General features: G+C 38.9%; 2 protein-coding genes and 1 long non-coding RNA gene across 4 annotated transcripts; 2 read left to right on the forward strand and 1 right to left on the reverse strand.

Annotated features, from left to right (window-relative positions):
* The first annotated feature begins 11,137 nt into the window (after positions 1 to 11,137).
* Positions 11,138 to 12,400, forward strand: LOC112168066 (probable pectate lyase 8). The gene has a single exon (XM_024305186.1). The coding sequence runs from the start codon at positions 11,138 to 11,140 to the stop codon at positions 12,398 to 12,400; it is 1,263 nt and encodes a 420-aa protein (XP_024160954.1).
* A 459-nt stretch (positions 12,401 to 12,859) lies between these two features.
* On the forward strand, positions 12,860 to 15,002 carry LOC112167481. The gene is made up of 6 exons (XR_002923791.2): positions 12,860 to 12,931; positions 13,110 to 13,266; positions 13,349 to 13,510; positions 14,266 to 14,343; positions 14,429 to 14,595; positions 14,766 to 15,002. It is a non-coding gene; the product is annotated as an uncharacterized LOC112167481 (long non-coding RNA).
* LOC112167480 (putative calcium-transporting ATPase 13, plasma membrane-type) lies at positions 13,372 to 20,603 on the reverse strand. Of its 2 annotated transcripts, none has more exons than XM_024304506.2 (3): positions 20,502 to 20,603; positions 20,192 to 20,423; positions 13,372 to 16,853 (listed from the first exon to the last, which is right to left on the reverse strand). In XM_024304506.2, the coding sequence occupies exons 1-3, from the start codon at positions 20,504 to 20,506 to the stop codon at positions 13,998 to 14,000; spliced, it is 3,093 nt and encodes a 1,030-aa protein (XP_024160274.1). In that variant the 5' UTR covers positions 20,507 to 20,603; the 3' UTR covers positions 13,372 to 13,997. The 2 variants fall into 2 exon arrangements, with proteins under 2 accessions (XP_024160274.1, XP_040375645.1); XM_040519711.1 differs by having other exon boundaries at positions 20,192 to 20,417; positions 20,502 to 20,556.
* Between the last annotated feature and the right edge of the window lie 1,904 nt (positions 20,604 to 22,507).

The raw sequence follows: 22,507 nt of genomic DNA on the forward strand, positions 1-22,507 counted from the left end.
TTGAACCTCTTTTCAAACTCCTTTTCCTCTATCATTTCACTCAAGTAACAAAGTGGGGCGGCACGAACAATAATGTATGACAAAGACAAAAATACCAACATTCTTTCTCAATATATGTCTGTGTGTGTTTTGTCTTCGAGTCTTTGGAATAGAATGGCATGCAGAAAAGAAAGCTGCGCATAGTAGACGGGTAGGATTGGATGCTTCTTTTATGGAGCATGAAATGAAAAGAACCCGATCTTTTTGAATAGTTAACTTTCTTCAGATTCCGAAGCTCGAAATATTGATAATAGAGATGAACTTTTTATCTAGACAAAGCGTGCAATGAAAGTTCCTACTCTAGTTATCCATTCGCATTGTGTTTGGGTAAATGCACATGCGTACAAGCGGGAAATTTAGCCGGCCAGCCGTGTCTCATGTATATATGTTTCTAAGACATTGATAGTTTGAGTTCAAAACCTTCATCATCTTTTTGGTGTGACATATTCATATTTTTAGCTAGTTTGGCAAGCACTTTGTAATAAGCTCAATGAAGAAAGTTTCAACATGGGCTTGGAATTAACCTATTTTGCATATAAGCGGGGCTAAGGATGCTCACGTCCACGCTCGTACAAGAGATACTAACAATGCGCATGTAAGTGAGGATTATCAATCAAAAGATATCACATGTTTTTCCAATGTGCAGAAACCATCATAATTGTTTCCAAAAAAAAAAAAGTCTGAGACCATGACTTTTGATCTAAAATTGTGGATTATAGCACGTGCTTCTTTTTTTTTTTTTGCTGAAATCGCATGTTTTTTTTTCACAAAAATTTCTCACCCAAGAATCATAATTTTTAAGCAATTCTAGAACTAACTCAAAAATGTCAACCCGATCTTTTTCTACAATTTTCCAAAGTCAGCAAACCGAAATCATTGAAGAAAAAATATCATTTTACGATTGGAGAAGCTCCTAAAAATCAGGTTTTACCATCAATGTTTGAGTAGTTTGACATGTTTTCACATGCCACGTATGATTGTTTAAATGTATAAATGTTTTTTTCCCCTAAAGTTAGAAATGGTTTATCTAAAAGTGGGAGTGATTTTCCCATCCCAATATTAGACTTCTGGGGATAGGGCATCTTCAAATTCTTCAAACTCATTTTGCAAAGAATTAGTAGCAGAAGTGTTAATAGCAGAAGTGCTTACTTATGTACAATAGGCGCATTATTGTATTTAGCACAATACAAGACCAGACACCTCAATTATTATGAACTTGTTGGCTAGACATAGCCCCGCGCCAACGCAACGCCATTAGATTGGTATAAAGACAATATTTCGATATTTGAGAAGTACGATTGATATGAGCTTGTTCTATCCCTACAGAGAGAAAAGAAATGACGGAAGTGTGGGATCAGACCCCACAAGGCTAAATGCCACCTTCCGTGCTCCTCCTCCCCTCCATCAAAATGACAACAAGCACTTCTAAATATTAAAGTGAACCAAATCCGATCAGAGGATAATGTAGCGGACTTATTTACTAAGTCGTTACCAAAATCCACCTTCGAGAAACATGTGAAGAGCATCGGATTGAGAAAGTTATCCGAACTCCCATGATTGTAGCAATCAGGGGGAGATATTGACATCAGGGGGAGGCATGATGTCTACATGTTCGATCTCGAAGAGTGAAGGATGTATTGTGCTCTTTTTGTCCTTCGACCAGGGTTATTTTTGTCCCAAAGGGTTTTTGTTACCTGGCAAGGTTTTTAACGAGGCAACAATCAAAGCGTCATCACCAAGTTTGAGCGGCACAAGAGGGAGTGTTGAAGGATGTCGACATAATGTGTGCCTCTATAAACTAGGGTTTAGAGTTGTAATAGGAAAGTGTTCTAGGTATTCAATTGTATTCGGATTTTATTACCTGTTGGGTACCTTGTAACTCCCTATTTAAAGGGCTCCTATGATCAATAATAAACACGTGCTGATAACGTGTTGCAAGGAGGCTGGCTGGTGTGCAGGCAGCAGCATGGGCTGCGGCGGTGGGCTGCAGATTTGTGAGGAGTAGGCGAGCTGGGTAGGCGGGCCGGGCAGCAGCGCGCGCAAGGGAGGCAGTGGCATAGGCAGGTGGCAGCGTGGGCTGCGTAGGTGTGCAGGGCGAGCTGCAGGGGGCTGGGGCAGCAAGGGCTGCATGAGGCGTGCGGCAGGAGGTAGGCCGAGCAAGGGTCTTGTGGGTAAGGAGGGCTGCGGCAGATTTTTGTGAGAGAGAGTTTTTAGGGTTTTTTTTTTTCTTTTGGGCTAGGGTTAGAACTCGTGCTGATAACTTGTTGTAGGAGAATTGTAATTGTGTTGATTATTGATCATATTGATCATAGGAGCCCTTTAAATAGGGAGTTACAAGGTACCCAAAAGGTAATAGAATCCGAATACAATTGAATACCTAGAACACTTTCCTATTACAACTCTAAACCCTAGTTTGTAAAGGCACACATTATGTCGACATCCTTCAACAGTTTCGGCAATAATATAAAATGGGGACCCTTACATGTAACATTACTATAATGAGTATATTTATTTTTTCGTGCACGGTATGGACTGAGTAATACTAATACTCATAATGAGTTTTGTGTAATGTTTATACTTTTAGTTATTGATTTTTAGTTTTTTACAGACTTACAGTGCAAGTTATTATTATTAGTACATTCTATGTGCATGGTGCATGCAGGGGAGCTATAATATGGTCCCAGACCATGGTACACTTGATGGTCCAGATTGATGTCATTAGTTCATATGAATTGTATTTATTTTTTATTGGTCTTTTGATTTTTTCACCCTTTGCAAGGTCCCCACCAAATTCGAGTGATATTATTAGTTCGGACCACCACATGGTAATGTAACATAAGAACAAGTTCACCATTTGGCTCACTGGGTAAGATAAGTTTTTATGTTTATTTCCACCCATTGGGTCTGGGTCACTGGGTCAGTTTTCAAACTGACCTGGATCACTTTCTAGGTCGTCAGTTTCCTCTACAAGCTAACTCAGATTGACCGATGTCAATTTGGAAACTGACTCATACTCTGGGTGGAAACAAACATAAAAAAGTATTAAACAGTGTCTAACCCAGTTGTTTGAGACCAAAAGTATTTTGGCTAGAGACTTATGAGTATTCGGTTCACTAGATCGATACCTGCGGCCCAAAATAGACCTACAGTTGGTATTGCATTACAGCTTTTCCCAATCCAAGGTTGATAAGTAAAATGAGCCCTTATGCAACTCATGTAGGTGACATAAATTAGGAATTTATCATTCAATAATCCTTTTATTGCAAGGAATTTGCCATACCTGTAAAAATATATAGGAGGGTTCTAGGGCAAAAAAGGATAAAACTTATCATTTATTCAGATCAAAGCCTCCCTCAAAGCAAACCTCAACTTTCATTGAACCCAGAGATAGTCAAGGACCGCCTTAGCAGCCTTTGCGCTTTTTCCAACTTCCCAGTGATTGTTTTCAAGTCTTTGTTTCAAAAAAAAGAAAGAAAGAAAAAATCTCAATGATTGCTCTACTCAGTCTGCAACATTGAATATTGATTCTGTGACATTGGAGATCACACCAAAAGTCTTTATCTGTAAGGCACTAAGGCATAGAGAAGAATCCTGTGACGGGGTTGGTGCTCTCCTCATCCACAAGCTTGAGCAATAAATTAAGTCAGGGACACCAGACGATTCACACCCCATGGTGTTGGCACACCGCGCACCAGCAAAAAGAGAGTCTTTGCTAGCCTCCTTGGTCGGGCCAAACACCAGTGACATAGTGACTTAGTGACTTGACCCACTGACTCAATGGGTGAACTTACTATAATAATCTGGGATATTAAAATAATTACTCGGTGCATGCATGGCCGCTTCTAAAAGGATATATCTAATTATCTTGAAGGCTAGCTTTTGCATATATATATAGACACACACACACACACACACATACATACAGGCCAATTCTGAAGCGGAAGTCTGCACTTCACTAAAGTGCGGACGGCAACGCAGCAGCTGCGTTCCAGGCAGCGACGGCTGCTCGGGGCTTGGCGGACGGAGGCCGGAGGCATCCTAGACAGTTCTGGGTAGCGATCGAGGTCTAAGGAGGTCGAGGTTGCAGGTTGTTGGCAGCGATCGAGGTCGGAGGAGGTCAAGGTTGCAGGTTCTGGGTAGCGACTCGACCTACAACTGCAAATTTCTGGGCAGAGCTGCAACCTAGTCACCGGCGACTCCACCGGACTGCAGACCGGTCCGTCCTACTCCTTGCCTCCTTCCAGCAAGCGGCGCCGCACCGTCAAAGCTTAATCGAGGCTGCTGCATCGACATCCGCACTTTAGCAACAGTGCAGACGTCCTCTTTGGAACCGCTCCATATATATATATATATATATATATATATATATACATACATATTCTATCCAGATGGAGGTCTCACTCTGAAATTAACACGTGAGGTTGGAGTTTAGGGTCACTTTTTGGTCTCATATCCACATCTGAATCGTTCAGTATAGATCATCTCTGTAAAATTTCAGCTAAATTAATGGTCGTTAGGCATTGATAACTGCCTTAAAGATAGCACGGTTTAGGGTGGACAGATTCAGTTCGTCCATTGGTTTAAGTGAGTTAGATACCTTAAAGATCATCAATTTGGTTGAAACTTTGTAGAGATGATCTATACATTAGTACCTAAAAACCGAACGATCGAGATGTGGATATGAGACCAAAGAGTGACCCTAAACTCCTACCTCACACGTTAATTTCAAAGTGAGGCCTCAGTCTGGATATATATATAAAAGAGTACTTTTAAGGAAAATCAACTTGAAAACTAGCTAGCTAGCTGGCCAAAAACACAACTTGATGATAATTAAGATGTTATAGCAGCCGGCCTTGAGAGTTTTTTTTTTTTTTTGAGAGAAAGAGATAATTTCATTAATTTATCCATGACCAGAAGACACGTACATCATATGTTGTCTCATACCAAAAGTACTAGATGGTCTAAGCTACCAAACACATGACAAGTAACCTTCACTGTTGACAAATAAGCACAACTCTAGACCTATCCAATGAAGGCAAATCCAACACTACCTAAATCCTTGCTAGAGTAACTCTAATCGCCTAAGACCTCAATTGGGTACCATTAGAGCAACTAAACTTAAATCGCAATAGACTTGAAACTTCAACTGCTAGGTACCGAAGAAAGGAAGCTTAGAGCTTACCTTTACCCTTCTCTATAGGGCTAAGATCTTGACCAGTTTCAATAGCAAGGTAAGTAAGACGCAGAGGAGTCCTATTCACCATCTTCTGAGGACAAGGATTCTTATTCTTACTCCCCAGAGGCCTACCAACCTTCTTCTTCAGGATGCCTTGCTTACTTGCTTTGTCAGTTTCCACCAGACCCAAAGCATCTGCTTGAAGAGTAAGAAACTTACCCCCCAAGATAGTTTTAAACTTCTTCGGGGAAGGGGTACAGCCTCCATTCCTGCTTCTCTTCTTGTAAACCTTAGGTTCCACCTGCACATCCTCTGTAGGAGGAATGGGTTTCAAAACACCCTCCATAGAGGCCGATTCCGAGACCACCACCTCATCCATAGCCGTCGTTGGCTGTAATATCCCTTCCGCAGCCTACTGTGCACAGTACTAGCAGAAGAATCCAATCCTGAAACCGATCCCTCCTTTCTTCGAATGACAGGCTTCTTTTTCTTTATCAAAGTAGGAGAAGATAAAGGTAGATCACTACTAGCTTGGGCCGAGAAGGAGAAGGAGCTACCCACAATAGAGGGGCCTCCAAAGTGCAATGCCCTAGGAGTAGAGATTGCCGCATTAGGGTCTTCACACTTGGTCCCAGAATGAGTAATCATGCCACATTGTGAGCATCTACCTTTAAGGTGTTCAAACAGAAATTTCAACATAGGCTCAATTCCTTTCGCCAAAAAAATCCTGCGTTCAAAGAGAATGGGTTTGGAGATATCATGCAAAAAGAAAATACAAATAACTCCTTTCTTGAATTCTTTCTTTTCATAATCCAGAAAACCTCCCAATAGGTTGCCAATGAGAGTAAAATTCTCAGGTTCCTCATATAGAATGGAATGCCCAAAACCCTGACCCAGATACGAACATGCTTCAGTGGAACCTCAGCAAGAGGGAGGACTCCATCATACTCCTCCAGACAAACCGGAGCACGATCAAAACACCAAACTCCTCCTCTAAGAACCTTATTCCGGTCTCGGATTGATTCAAAGGAGAACAAGAAAAGATTATCCTCCCTTTCCTAAACCCTAAAGTCCCTTGCCACCATCCATGTTTGGAGGAAGTGAGATTTGAAGGCAGCAGAGTCCACAGGTTTACGAGTACGAGGTTTGCCAAGGAGAAAAGATTGGGAGGATTTTCGCACAGGATCTCCACCCATCTTTCCAAGGTCCGGGGCTTTACCGCCTTTAGCGAGGGCCAAGGAGTGCCGCAAAGCTAGCAGTGACAGCGTCGATGGAAGCCATAGATGAAGAAGAAAGATGATAGATCAAGTCTAGTAGGGGAGAGCGGCAAAAATTGCCATGCTAGGGTTTTGGGGGAGGAAACTAGGTTGAGAGAAACTAGGGTGAGAGTTATTTTGAGAGTTTTATTAATTACTACACTCCATAATAAAGTATCAAAAGAAGTATGATCAGGCTAGTTGTTTTACAGTTAAAGATGCAGAGAAGTATCTACATAATCAAAGTCACACTCAGAAGTTTCCAACTTGTTCAATGAACAAGTTTCTACGGAAGATGATGAAGATGAAGAGGTGTCTGTGACCGTTGGCCACAAGTTGATCAACGGGATCTCATTAATGATCTTCCTCCTCCTCCAATGTGTATAGTACTCCTCCTCACGCTTTCTCTTCTGCAACTGCAATGTTGGCCACAGGGACAGTGGAGATGATGACGAAGACTCATGGCCATGAGCAAGCTGGACATCATGATCATGAGCATTAGGATGGAAAAGCAACCTTGCCGCTTCCGGCTCGTAGTTCATGGAGTGGTTTGGCTCAGAGAGAGCAAGCCTTCTCAAAACCTCTCTCTGTTCTCTCATTACCTTCACTCTCTGCAACTCTCTGAATCTCTCCTGTAATAGAGCAATGGAGGAACGAACGACTACTATGCCGTCGTTGCTAATATCCTTACCCATTTGACAACAAACTCAATATTTTTTAGATTCAAAACTGGTATAATAAGAAGTGACCTATGAGGAGGAGCCTTAAATAGGTTTCATGCATATATAGGAGATCGGGGATATACATTGACACGTATCTACAAGATTGTCTGCTTCCGTTAGTTTAATAAGTGAGAGTTGAGTCCTTCGATGAAATTCTAAGTGATATAAGAAGAAAGAAAGAGAATCGGCAGAGAAGCTGCAAGGTCCAAACAGAAAGGGTTGTGTGGCCAAATCTAAAGGCAGTTTGTATGTGGGGGGAGAGACAGAGACATAGGCAATAGTTGCCAATGGCCAAGCGAGAAACAGGGTTTGGAGAAAAGTCCAAGGAGAATGTATAGAAACAGAGGCCAGTACTATGGAACAGCGTGTTTGGAATTGGATATATGATGCTGTTTCTCCCAAAAAAGCCTACTTTTTGGTTTTTACCCTCCTTAATTTTGTGGAGATAATGGACTCCTTTTCTCTTTTTCTCTTGGGTGGGTTTTCAAACTCCTTTACACTACACTTTTCACTTAATTTGTGCGAAAGAAAAGAAGGGGAAAATGTGGGGGCAGTGTGAACAATTATGTATAACAATAAGACAAACAGACCAACATTCTCTCTCTAAGAGAGCTCTATATATCAATGATTCAATATATGCATGTTTGTTTTGGAGTCCTTGGAATGGAATGGCATGCAGAAAGGAAAGCTGCTGAGACTACATGATGGAGTGGACTGGATTCTAGCTTCTTCTTTTGCAGCACAACAGCCCCCTTTTCCTCTATTATTATTCGTTTTCAAATTCCCAAGATCCAAAGATAATTTCTGGTCATGCTTACATCATAAAGTTATACTTGCACCTGATTCCTTATTTTCAAAATTTAAATCTTGTAACTAGTTTCATTTAGAGTCCAAATCACTAGTCAATTGATTTTGAAGACAAAAGTCATGCATGGTTATAAGGTGAAAGAGAAACTAAACATACATGCTCGATCGCACATTTTATTGAGATTTGACCGGTTGTTGGTATAAGATGATTTGGCTAAATTACAAGTAAATAAGTTTTCATGAAGTACATATTTCATTTTCCAATTTATTGAGTTTTTGACATTTTATTGAGATTTGACCGGTTGTTGGTATAAGATAATTTGGCTAAATTACAAGTAAATAAGTTTTCATGAAGTACATATTTCATTTTCCAATTTGTTGAGTTTTTGGCATGATCGAGTGCCAAGTGATGAAGATATATATACCCCTGCATGTAGAAAACAATCTCATATTCTCATGGTACTATTGCTGTAAATCGAGCAAAAAATTATTGCATCTATGTAAAGAATTCAGCTAAGAGCAAGTTTACCCGTTGGGTCAATAGGTTAGGGTCACCAGGTCATAAAACTGTTTACTGTCACTGGATATATGTTTCCACCCGTTGGGTCAAGGTCACCGGGTTAGTTACTGTTTATTGAATATTCTATAATTTTTTTTTAGTGTAAATAAGAAATATATGAAGTAAATAAATAGTATTGATGAACATTTTGGAAGTGCAACCAATAAAATCATCAAACATTTTAGGTCAATATGAGTTGATACCAATTAAAGACACATAGATTTTATTACTAGATAGGATTATAATTGTACATGAGGGCAACTAGTACAAACTCTGGCGCATTAACAAACTATTCAAGATGGACGTTTGAATCAGTACATTTTATAGCTAGCTAAACGATGGGCAACCATGTTTGCTTGCCTAGGCGCAAAGCTAATTATAACCTCCCACTGCAGCCACAGGGCCTTTAATATCATATATAAGAGCACCCAAATCCGACAATTGTCTCCAACCAAAGAGTTGATGGCCTGAACTGCCACTAAGCTGACACTCACTATATGATCTCCTTATCAATTGTAAATCTCGAAATTTTGCACATAGCTAAAACACGTCAATTGTTCTGTTTTTTTTTTTTTTTTGACGAGAAACGCCCGGTTATTCCATAGAAAGGATATACATGGCCTTTTTTTTTTCAAATTGATTTGGGCCGGTTATATCACCGTTTTCTGGTTGAACCGCTACTAGAATGATCAAACACAATCTTAGTTTCTATATGCTCGATCGTCACTATATAAGACATTGAGGCCCCATTTGGTTGGAAGGAATGTCGAAATACGAAAAGAATTTATTTTCCTTTCCAAACTGATATGGAATTAATGGAATAGGTTTTAGAATCTCCATGTGGGTGTTTGGAACATATTGGAAATTAAATTCTAGAATTAATTTTTCCATTCCTAGCCTATTGTAGTGTCTGGTAAGTCATAAGAATGAAATATAAAATTGTAATTTCCAATAACACATTTTTACTAATTTAAAGTACAAATATGACATCAAAACAAAAAATCACAGCAATTGCTTACGTCTATCATATCGTATATAGATACTTGACCGAATTGAATGAGCTGGAACACAATCAAACTCTCATACCAGAGATTAACTACATGAACAAGTCATCAAGCCATCTCGATATCAACACCTCTGAATGGAAAATGAAATTAATTCTCATTCCATATCATGTTTTCCTGTCATCCAAACGGGGCTAAGAACTCCCACATTAATGGAAAGAGAGTTTCTATTGGGATCTCTAAATCTGCTCACTTGACCTCACTCTATTATGAATTATTAAATGACATATATAACCTACTATAAAATGACTATTAAGGACAATAATTATACCAATTCAATAATATTATATTTATTTTATATAGACTTTCCAATTCAATAATATTAGATTGTATTTCTTATTATTTTTCTTATCTATTTTCATTTTTCAATTTTACTACATAGTCATTAAAGCATTTATATATATTTAATAAGAATTAAAAATATGATTAAGATCATGTGACATAAAAATATTTGATATATATGTTGAACGCATATTGGTGAGAGAAAACAAAATAAATCCTCTTATGATTTATGACATAAATCTAAGTCAATCCATTATATTTTTTTTAAAAAAACTAGCATTTAAAAAAAAAACTATAAATATTTAAATAATTAATCATGTGGTACAAAAAATACAGAAAAAAAAATAAACATTAAAAAACAAGTGATTTTTTTTTCGAGAATAAAAACAAATAATTTTTTTTTTTGCACAGCTAAAATAGAAAAAAAAAAAAACATAATAGTTCATGACATTTTCTTATTGATTAGACATAATTTTTAAAACTCAAGTTTGATTAAGAAATGTATATTTAGTGAAGATTTATAGAGTGATTAAATCATTGAAATGACTAAATTTTTTATTTTAAAGATAATAATTTGTTTGCAAATTATATGAGTGAGGTTATTTGAGGAAGTTTAGTGAGTAAATTTAATATTTCAAAATTTGATAAGAGGTGTAAAAAAGGATAGAAGTCAAGTGAGTAAATTTGGAGATTTCAATAGAAAAATTCAAATGGAAACCCTATATATTTTACTCGACCAAATGATTTAGGGTATCAAAACTGAGTTTTAACCCACAACGCTGAATACGGATCAACGAAGATGGAAAAAGTAGAGAATATCATGGATTTCATTACAATTAAAATAAATCAATTTTTATGGTTGCACTGCACATATAATGCCAATCTTATGGCTTAATTAGGGCCAGAATCATTATTCTCTACTCACTTTCTCCATCTTTATTACGCAAGGGATCAATGAAGATGCATCGAAAGTACGTGGCGGATATTATGGCTTAATTAGAACTAGAATCATTTAATTTTCCGCTATTACATGCAGATGCCTATATTTGCTCCCCTTAATTAAATTGTCAACAATAACTATGAGATTAATGTAATTAAGACTTATACTTATCAACTAATTCAGTGTTCTACGGTTAACACATATATTGTAGCTTGAAAACGAAATCAATAAAAACCTTGTGCAATAGTGAAAACACATAGATCGGCACATAATTAAGAGACTGAAAGAGAAAATGGTGGTGTCTGAGAGTAATAGATATTGCCTTTATGCATGCATGTGGACGTCGTTGCTTCTAGTGTTTGGTTTCGTTGAAAATTGCTCGAGTTCTGCCGTTGATGACCCAGACCAAATTGGTTCCATGGTGGATATGAGTATCCGCAACAACGGCACTGAAAGAGAAACCATGAGGAAGCAGCAAGCCTCATGTAGAACCGGCAATCCCATCGATGACTGTTGGCGTTGTGATCTCAACTGGTTCAACAACCGAAAACGTCTCGCGGACTGCGCTATTGGTTTTGGCAAAAATGCCAAGGGCGGCCGCGATGGACGCTTTTACGTTGTCTCTGACTCGAGTGACAACGATGCTGTAAACCCTAGACCAGGCACTCTCCGCCACGCTGTCATTCAGATCGAGCCTCTGTGGATCGTCTTCGCCAGGGACATGTTGATCACACTGAAGCAGGAGCTGATCATGAATAGCTTCAAGACCATTGACGGCCGCGGAGTCAACGTTCAAATTGCTTACGGAGCAGGCATAACGATCCAATATGTCACAAACATTATAATCCATGGTGTGCATATCCACCACTGCAAGCCCACTGGCAATGCAATGGTGCGAAGCTCCCCATCTCACTTTGGACGGAGAGGAATGGCTGATGGCGATGCCATCTCCATCTTTGGATCTAAAAACATATGGATCGATCATAATTCGCTCTCCAACTGTTACGATGGCCTTGTAGATGTCGTTGAGGCCTCAACTGCTGTCACCGTCTCTAACAATCTGTTTACGGACCACGACAAGGTGATGCTGTTAGGGCACAATGATGCTTATACTCAAGACAAGGTGATGCAAGTGACCGTTGCTTACAACCGTTTCGGACAGGGACTCGGGCAGAGAATGCCGCATTGTAGGCACGGTAGTTTCCACGTCCTGAACAATGACTACCCTAACGGGTGGGGGGTATATGCCATTGGTGGAGCTGCAAACCCTACCATCAACAGCCAAGGTAACAGATTCTATGCTGACGCAGTTAAGCATCCCTATACGAATCAGGTTACCAAGAGAATTTCGGGAAGCGAGTCAGAGTGGAAGAGATGGAATTGGCGGTCGTCGGGAGATGTTTTCTTGAATGGTGCTTACTTCGTTCCGTCTGGAGATGCTAGTCGGGCAGCCTATGTCAAGGCCTCGAGCACCTTACCCAAGCCAGCTTCCATGGTTGAAGCCATAACGGCTGATGCCGGTGTACTTTCTTGCCGCAGAGACCATGTGTGCTAAGTGTACGTATCAGATTAATTAGGACCTAGATTGGTTCGTATTGTTACAATACATAATTGGATCACACTATCTTTGTGACATTCATTTAGAAATCTAATTGAAATGAAAAATAAAAACTATAATTGCTGTTGATTGAGTCTCTTTAATATCCGATTTCTCTCTCTCTATCTTTTATTCTTCAAAAACCACATATGATAAAAATCCTATACGCAGACGTTTTGCATACGGATCTTTAATTGACTGTTCACGCCCTTATATTCTTTGGGAAAAAAAAAATATTTTAAGCCAAGGAGAAATCAAAGACTATACAAATGCAAATTGAACTAAAGAAGAGGAAGGGAAAAAAAAAAATGGATTGAGATTGAGATTGAGATTGAAATTGAACGACGTCGTATTGAGGATTTGATTTGAAAATTACATTCTGTGGACTTGCGAGGTCAACCATTTGTTTAACTACCTCTGCATTCTGTTTATTCTCCACAACCATATCGCATCAGTGGCTACCCAGAGACCTTGACTTCACTATCTAAGGTCAGTCGCAGATTTTGTTTGTTTACGGATTAAATTGAATTTCTTTTTTATTAGGATCAATAATTGTTGAATTTCTTTCTTGTTAGTCAACGATTGTTCAATTCTTACTACTCGTATATGTTCATCTCCACATTCAAGTTTCCTAAAAATTGATTCGGAGCAAATATAATGCATGCAGTAATCTAGCCCTGAAACACTCTGTTAGCTTTGAAGTTAGCATTCGTGGTGATCATGTTGAAATTACATTCCAAGCAAAAGAAACAGAACCCACTGTGCTCAATTCAACTATGGAATCACTAAAGGATGCCAATCTTATATAATTAAATCTTGATTGAGTATGTTGCTGCACATTTCCTTGCTTGCTAATGATACATTCAGTTTGTCCGACTGAGTGACTAGTGGCTTTTCTATAATCAGTTGCTGATATTTTGGCGGTTTCATCATTACAACTCGTCCACCTACAAAGGACTACCATGTTTGCTCAGAAGAGCTGAACTGAACTGCTCTTATTGTGCTGAGAGTCGTGAAGGCATTGTCAGCGTGGATATTATTAGCGGCCATGCTATTCTTATTGCACTGGTATGTACTTTTTTGAGTTTTCCCTTGCAGCTTAGTGTCATAATTTGTTAGAAGTCCCGTTTATAGTATTTACTTCAGCATTTTGTTTACTCTTGCGGTCTTGCATTCAATCTATATGTTTGTGGTGGTGTCATGATATATACAACTTTCTCAATTTCACAGTATCGTTTTCTTCTTGGTAATTGGTAAAACAATATCTGTGAAATGATAAGGAAAAAAACCAACCAAACAAACAAAAGTACAAGTATATATAGAACATCTGCCTAGTGATGGTGCTTTTGCAGAGCCTTCACTCGGATGCCAATAACTTCCTATCTAGCTTAGGTGGTAGCAGCTTAAGATTTGAAGTATAGAAAACAGCCTTACACTGACAGTAGATAGAGGCATAACCTAGTATAGCTAGTTGATCTAAACAGCTTAAGATTGGAAGTATAGATAAGAGAGAACGTGATCTGATCAGTTAATATTTGAATGTGCACCCCATTATTCACTCGACGAAAGATGATATGTAATCATATATGCCCTTTGCAGCTATATCCATCCCTAGCGAAACAATCCCAATAAGAAGGCAGAAACCCCAGTGCACCAAGCTCAGCCTTGCATCACCAGCAACCACATGTGAAATCTCAATAAAACTCAGCTGTAGCACTAGGATTGCAGCCAAAGCCACCCAAAACCATTGGTTCTTGTGGATCGCCTTAAACACATTTTTCTTTACCAGCTCTCTCGCACTGAACTTGTTAAAAATCTGGCAGATGACAAAACTATTGAAGATGATAGTCTTGCGGACCTTTTCATCAACACCCAAGATTGCTTGTCCTTTGAAATGGAAGGTGACTATAGTAACAGCTTGATATGAAGCTTGGATTATTATATTTCTGCACATGGCCATGGTAATAATTGCTTTGGTTTGTCCAGATTGTGATTTCTCCATTAACTTCTTTCTTGGGAGCTCTGTCAATAGAGCCAGGCCGCCCAGCATTGGCACTACCAAATTTACCCAGAACAATTGGATACTTGTTATGGGCATATTTCCTGTAGATGCTGCTATGATAAATGTTACTAGAAGCCCTGCGGCTACTATGGTAAGCTCAAGTTGGATGTACTTTTGAATGTTGTAATAAGCACATCTTCCATGCCTGAGGATACTTACCAGGCAACTGATATCTGCAACCCTTAGGATGATGTCTGAACTCGCTTTAGCCATTTTGGTGGTCCATATTCCCATTGTAAGTCCAACATCAGCTTCTTTCAGTGCAGGAGCCTCATTCGTTTTAACTCCAATGACTGCTACTGTTTCCCCTTTTTGCTTCAAACACTTAACCAGAAGAAGCTTGTCGGAGGGGAGTGAGTTTCCCATCACTGAAATTTCACTTACCATCTTCATCCTGTCTTCATCACTGCAATTCCTGAACTTTTCACCTGTGGTCACCATTTCATTTGAAATCGGCACCCCCTGAATTCTGAAATGCTCAGCTATGCTCACTAGTGTCTGCACATCATCTCCGGAAACCAGTATGATATTGACTCCAGCGTTTCTTATGGCTCTGATTGATTCCCTCATCTTTTCCAAACATGACTTCAGACCAACCAGTCCCAGCAATATCAGATCTCTTTCTTCCATTGTTGGGACATCAATTTCCTTGTACGCAAATGCCATGGTTTTAAGATGCTTGGACTGCATATCCTCGACATTTCTATGAAAAGTCACCCTGTTTCGTTCTTCGATGACGTTGATCATCCCTTTACAGTCATGGTAGTGTGAACAAATGGGCAAAATACTTGTAGCAGGTCCTCTGCAATGCAAGTACATTCTTTCTCTTTCACTGTCTCTGTTCTTCCGCATCATTGCTCCTCTTCCTTCCTGATCAGTGGTCAATTCCTTATCCTCGACAATGGTATTACTCTGCCTCACAATTTCCAATTCCATGCCCAACTTCAGTGCCGCCCAGGAAATGACAGGGTCTTCTATTGAGGTATAAGGAGGAGGCTGCGAGAGAAGGAGCATGCTGATTCCATCACGAAAAGCTTCGAGGACATTTGAGGCTATAACAGAATTTTCAGCCATAACTTGTTCGCCAATCCAGCACATGTCAACTTCCATTGAATCCAATGTTAGCCCACCGTTTTTGTCTGTGCAGATAGATGTAACAGAAGCCATGGTGACACAGGCCAACAGATGTTGAAGAGAGGCCATCCCATTCAAAGCCTTCCTGTTCCAGTAAATGATGGCAAGGTTGATACAGAAAGGTAACCCTTCTACTATCCCAACCAGCATCACCGTAAGAGAAGTTGTCAAGATACTAATCTTTCCGCTTGGTTTCATGACAATTTTCTTGATGGCATCCATAAACATGTTCATTTTAGTTGGCTCTCCCCTTAGATCCATGGATGCCCCGGTGTGCAGTTCTTTTTTGAGTTCAAAACGCAAGAACAACACCACAAGGATCAGGATAGAGATTAGGAGACCAATGATCTGCATACAAGTGTTCACCCTGTCAAGTTGTGCCTCTAATGGTGTCTTCTTCAAATGGTTTATGCTGCTCATCATGTCACCCCACACTGTGTTTACACCCACAGATGTCACAAGCATGCGACCATTGCCATCTATCACTTCCGCTCCATAGAAGAGAAAAGGGTTATCGGCATCAACTACTGCCCCTAATTGATCATCCAAGACTACGAAACCACCTGATATGAATAAACCATCAGCAGGAACCTGATGTCCTCTCTTCAACCACACGATGTCACCAAACAAAATATCTGATGAGGAGATCTTCTCCTCATTTCCGCCTCTTAAGACCTCAACCTCCACTTCATCTGTGTTCTCCAACAGTTTTTGCCTCCCGGACAACCCTTTAGACTCCCGCCAATAATCACGTATGGAAGGAAGAACCACGAGCATGATAATGGCATCAAGTATGATGGCCCCTTCAAACCAACCAGTCATCGGGCCTTCCTCCACGATTCCAAAGCAAAGTGAGAGCACAGCAGCCACAAAAAGCAAGAGAATCATGTAACTGTTGCAATATATTTTGGCTAGCTGAATGAAGCCTCTTGCAGCAGCCTGTTCAGGAGTAGTGGAATTTGTGGTGGATTTGAGCCGACAACAAGTAGCTTCATCGTTGGTGGGGATCCCAGTCTCCAAATCACTACCGAGAGCCTCTGCAAATGCTTGGGCACCTCCAAAGTCATGTAAGGATGTTAAATCCTTTGTCTTTATGATGTTGGAAATGGTGGCAAACTGGAGCTGATATTCACTGTCATTGGGGTTGTCGGAATATACATTGGCGGTAACCCCTTCAGGTGGTGTAGGATTAGGGGTTATAGTTACTTCCAAGTCCTGCAAGACATCAAACAGTAAATACTCTATGATCTAAACCTTCGGTCAATTTATTGACTAACGGAAAACAATCAATTTCGACTACAAAGTCAACTAAAACAAGAAGAGTGCGACCATGCGAGAGTTAAATTCGTTCAGGAGGCTTGTAGTTTTTTTTTTTTTTTTAATAGGATTTGATTTCATTAGTAATCAAGCCATGAAAACAGGTCAGAGTATAACGGAACTTACATAAGACAATCCGGAAAAAACTAGATAACCTATCTAAGCCAAACTAAACTCATTAAAGTCTAAAGGGACACTCGCTGGAAAGCAAGCCTAAAACAAGCAAGAACAACCTCGCTATTCTAGGGAAAAAATCATTCATCTAGCCTAATCTGTCAGCACACGATTGTGGTACAAATAACAACTAGAAACATCTTAGAACAACTCATAGAGATTACTCCAACTTTAGAAGGCTTGTAACAAGATGTCTAATAGCAGAGAGACTTAAGAAAATGCTAGCTCCACCCCCTTAGGGTTGGAGCCAGCACCGTCCTCAGCCTCTTCAGGAGCCAACAATCTCGGCATCAGGTTGGTCTTGCTCTTCTTTTTCAATGCCTCTGCATTAGACTCCCACAGCCCAAGCTTGGACTCAAACTTAGGCCCCAAAGCCCAAGCACCCCTCAGTTCGAGTTTGACCCCAGGCCCAACGACCCAAGCCCAAACCCGATCAAGTGAGGGAAGCCTGACCCTCTGATGCCAGGCTGCCTCTACCACCGCCAGGCCCTCCGGCCGCCGGCCGTTCCACCCCTCCTCTAGGAGCCGAGCAATGTTCATCAAGCCAAATCGAAGCCGGCAGAATTCCTTGCACAATCTACCCTCGACTTCACACGCCTTACCGGCAAAACTAGATAAAAACACACCGCTTGCTCTGCAATCGACGTCGATCACCCGTGCTTCGACCTCGATCGGTGCACCAAAAGTCAAAACCAAGCCAAGAAATGCCTCGTCCCAATCTTCTTCTCCTCTACACCGGGCTGAGCCTTGGCTCCCAGTGCTGCACGACCCCCGACGAAGCCTCGCCGGTGCCAGACAAACAGACGGCAAACAAAAGATTTTCCGCCGCCGCTCTTCGCTCAAAACCCTAAGGCTCTGCTAGAGAGAAATTTTTTACATCTGAATTTTTCTTGTGACTAGGAGGCTTGTAGTTGTGTAAAGCAGTGAGATAAAATAGAAAATACTATTTTCTTTCTTAATCAGAAAATAAATATTCATTGAATATAGTCTTGTTGCTTATAGAGTTATAGTACCTGCAATTGGCTTCCTATAAGACAGCACCTATTTAGGATTGTTCTGAAGGGCTTCATTGCTTTTCAAATTTCGCCAAAATGTTTTTGAACGAAACACCACTTTTCAAGTGTTTTTTTAAATTATTTTTAAGTGCTTCTAAAACTCACTCAGACAAATTGAAATTTATTTCAATTTTTTTTATTAATTCAAAAACGCTGTTGGATCTCCGAAGTAATCACAGTCCAGAGTCATTACTCATTAGAAGCTCATTTTTTCCTTATCTTAAGAAAAAATAAAATTAAAATATTACAGAAAAAATAAAATTAAAATATTACAGAAAAAAAATACATAATAAATATGGCTTCTCTAAAATTGACTTTTACACTTTTAGAGCATCTGCTAAACTTTTAGAGCATCTTTAGCAGATTCTCTATTTTGACTCCTTAGCTATTTTGGAGAGCATGTTTAGTTTTTTTAATCTATTTTAGCAGCCGCACCAAACTCCTAAGTAGCTCTCTATTATAACTTTTAGCTATGTCGCTTCTAAATATAGAAAGTGAGATGAGACTCTCTATAATTTAAAACATTCATTTTAAGTTATTTTATGTAATTTATAAATATATTTAAACTTTTTAATCTTCATTTAAAAAATAATATAAATTCAAAATTAGCTAAAATAGAGAGTACTGGTGTAGACATATTTTTAAGGTTGCTAGCTAAAATGACTTTTTAGCCACGTTCGCTAAAATTTGACTAAAAAATTACTAGCATTACTAAAGATGCTCTTATAGATAGTTAACTTATATGATGAGGCATCTTGTTAGTCATTTTATCATGTTCTCCATTCCAAATCTACCTTTTATCCTTTACCTGATCTTGTAATTGGGTTGTCTCTAACGGGGTTCTCTTCCTTAGTTATTAATAGGAGATGAGGTTTCTCTCACTTAATCCTCTATATTCAAAAGTCAAAAGGTAAATTTGATATTATATAACCATGAAACATAAAAATGATTAGAAAAATAAGAAATTTTTTATATCTGGTCGTACAGAATAAAAGTTGACAAAATTCCTATTCCTTTAGATCGATACCATTTGATGATGAAGATTTTATTGGTCAAAAACAAAATAGTGTAAGATTTTTTTGATAATTCTTAAATAAATTACGGTTGATCGCGATGCCTTAATATGTTGTCGAAATCGTCTGTTAGAAGGGAATGACTAAAACCCTTTTCTAAAGTGATTACTTTTTTTTTTTTTTTTGAGATGATCTGCCCTGAGAATTGGAGTAGTTTTTTTTTTTTTATCAGATAAAAAACTCAAATATTACAACTAGTCTTTCGTGAGTCGAACTCACAACCTCCCACTTATGAGATGGAAACTATGCCACTAGACCAAATGGTACTGGGCGAATTGGAGTAGTTCTAATAATTGGTGTTCTTTTTTGTAAATTCCCGTGGTGAGATGGAATTGATATCTGACCGTTGGTTACTATATTATATCATATGTCTATGTCAGTATGACATGACTATATATGAGTATATGACCACGTCCGTACTCCGTACGCGGTATCAGTGTTTGGAGAGTTCGGCTCCGATGAATTGAGAAGAATATTGGAATGAAAGCCATGTTTCAATTGAGATGGATGGAATGATCGAGATGATCTGCATCCATTCTGAATCAGAAATGAATCCGACAGATTCATCTCTTAAATTAGGAATTTTGCATCCAAATTTCTAATTTGTTAAGCTAAGTGCAGTTGCAGGAGCACATAACCGGCCAGCAACCAAAGTGCAGCAGTACTTACAGGTTAAGACAAGATTAAATAAATTAATAACTAACAAAACAACAAACCGAAGTAACGAAATATATCCATGTGAAGATTGAAAGGTCCAAATATAGATAATTAGTGTTTCAACTTTCCACCTAATTCTATTGAATTAAGACAAAATAGAAATGCAGTGATTGGGAATATAGTTAAAGAGTACGCGGATCGAATTCAAAAAGAAAAGATCGAAGGTACATAAGATGGGTCAGTTTGGAAAATATTGCAAGAGAATGCATGTACTTACTCCTGTAAGAGATCCAAGTTCAGGATTTTTAGCAGCTGCTAAGGTGATGAAAATATGGCGTGCCTGAAGGATCAGCACTATCGTACGCCAGCGGCGGTTAGGATCAATGGGCACCAGTTCAAGCTCTTTTGACACTGTTTGCTGAGACTCAAGGTCCTTATGATCGACTCCACCTGGATTGTCCTTTGACATGTCCATCAATCGGTTGTTATCGTGAACCGTTCCCCTGCAACTGCAATCTCAGACGGCTCAAGGAAAAACGATAAGAGAGTTGGGAAATCATGTATTCAAAATAAATTAGTCTACGTACCTCATCTTATAAGCCTACAAGTAAAGTAGTGTCTGTCTTTGAGTTTGAGCTGATGTAATTCGTGTTTGGAGCTATCGATCAAAAGCAGCCGGTGACAAGTACTGTGAGATTTGATGGAATTAGCTAGCTAGAGGTGTGTTTATATATATAGCGCCCGCGTTGCATGGCAACCTCTCAGAAATTTCTACTATATATAGTACTATACGTTAATACGTGTGTATGCACATATAATTCGATATCATTCTTTGACGACTTTTCAAAGAATATCCGCCCGGGGGGGGATGGTATAGAATATATAAAAAAAAGAAGAAGATATTTATCTATTCCAAATCGAACTTGTTATTCATACGCATCTCATAATTATGTTTTGTTTTTACTTCAAGTAATAATGAAAACAGTGTAAGCTGGACTTAAATAAATTTTGAGGCGTTAAACAGATTCATTGTCTTTCTTAACTCTCTATTCAGCTAAAAAAAAAAGTGTAAGCTGGACTTTTGTTTCTAATAAAATAATTAAGAACCAGATTTTCATTAAGAAAAATAGTTAACAGGCAACAAGATACATACCAAAGAAGGAAATTAATAATTTTACACTAATACGTGCCATCAATTTATTAGGGGAGGGCAAACCTTTCCAAAAATATAGCTTATCACTTCTATAATATTCCACCAACACCTATTAACAACACAAGTTAATTAACAGGTCTTCAAAAAAGTGTGTTCCAATGGCACCTTTTGTGTAAAGGAAAGCTCCGGCCGCCTTCCCGTCTATGAAATTAAGAGGCTTAGGATCGATGTAGCAAGATAGACTGCCCAAAATAAGTAGCACCTTGATGACTAGCTAGTGTCGTAAACAACCTGATAGTAAGAAGTCGCTGCCATTGGTGTCTTAGCGTACTAAAGAAGGAAAGCCAACCCTTAGATTATGATAAAACCTATAGTTCGAGGAAGCATCCAGGAAGATATGTCTAACTACTTCGATCTCTCTCTTTAACGTTGTATGCCAATTTTTGTCTGGTTTTTCTTTCACGCGGTGGTGGTTGTTCCGTTTGACTGGTCAATGATTTTTATTTTTGGCAAATCACGTTCGTTCGAGATTTTGTTTTTGTATGTAAAGGCTAGGAATTAAGGATGAAATTTTTTTTTTTTTTTACTTGTAGTACACTCCAAATACATGTAGTATGTAAGATTAACGAATAACGAATGGTGATAAAATATATTTGAGGTTGGACTATATGTATGTGGAGATAATGGCAGCGGCCGTGCCACGTACACGACTCATTTCTGAGTTTTACTTTTCGGACGCGGTTGCCACTTCACTCTGTTCTCTTGCCTCTTTTCCATTTTGTTTTTCCGGCCAAATTGCTCTACGTACGCGGGCCTTGGAACATTATCTTCTCCAATTCTGACGTAGGTATTTTGTTGAGAAGAAAACTTTAAAAGTACATACATGTATCATTTTAAAAGTCCTCAAAGAGTTCAGACACTTTTGAAGTAAAAAAAATCCTAGAAACTAATATAGAGAAAATTTTGAAGAACTCTTTCAGACAACTAATTTAATTCGACCAATCGAGATAGCACGTACACATCAAGTAAAAGTCATATGCAAAACATTATAGTAGACAATCTCAACAGATGTTCAATCAAACCAATATGATGATTCGAGCTGCACTATAACATTAATTTTCTTGTTACACAGAGTCAATCATTGCATGGTAATTAATTAATATAGAAGTCAATGAGCCGTGCGTGATCTGTTGGTTGACAACTTGACATTGTGGAGGTAGATTGGTTAATGAGATTTATCTGCGAGCAATAATGTGTGGGGATACAACAAGATTAACGTACATAAAAGCAAAAAAAAAAAAAAAAGGCACGCGTACGCAGGGTTTGATTTGAAGGCACACATACGTAGAGCAATCTATAGTTACTTTCTCAGTGCTATGCCACATAAAGCTCATATATTAGATGTGGAATATTATCTTAGAAGCTGTTCTTTTTGGAAAT

This window comes from Rosa chinensis, chromosome 5 (genome assembly GCF_002994745.2).
Source record: "Rosa chinensis cultivar Old Blush chromosome 5, RchiOBHm-V2, whole genome shotgun sequence".
Taxonomy (NCBI): Eukaryota; Viridiplantae; Streptophyta; class Magnoliopsida; order Rosales; family Rosaceae; genus Rosa; species Rosa chinensis.

Coding starts and splice junctions, on each gene's coding strand:
- LOC112168066 (XM_024305186.1), top strand. CDS start 11,138: ATGGTGGTGTCTGAGAGTAATAGATATTGCCTTTATGCATGCATGTGG.
- LOC112167480 (XM_024304506.2), bottom strand. Junction 16,854..20,191: donor AACTTGGATCTCTTACAGGA/GTAAGTACATGC, acceptor GATGTCTTGCAG/GACTTGGAAGTAACTATAAC.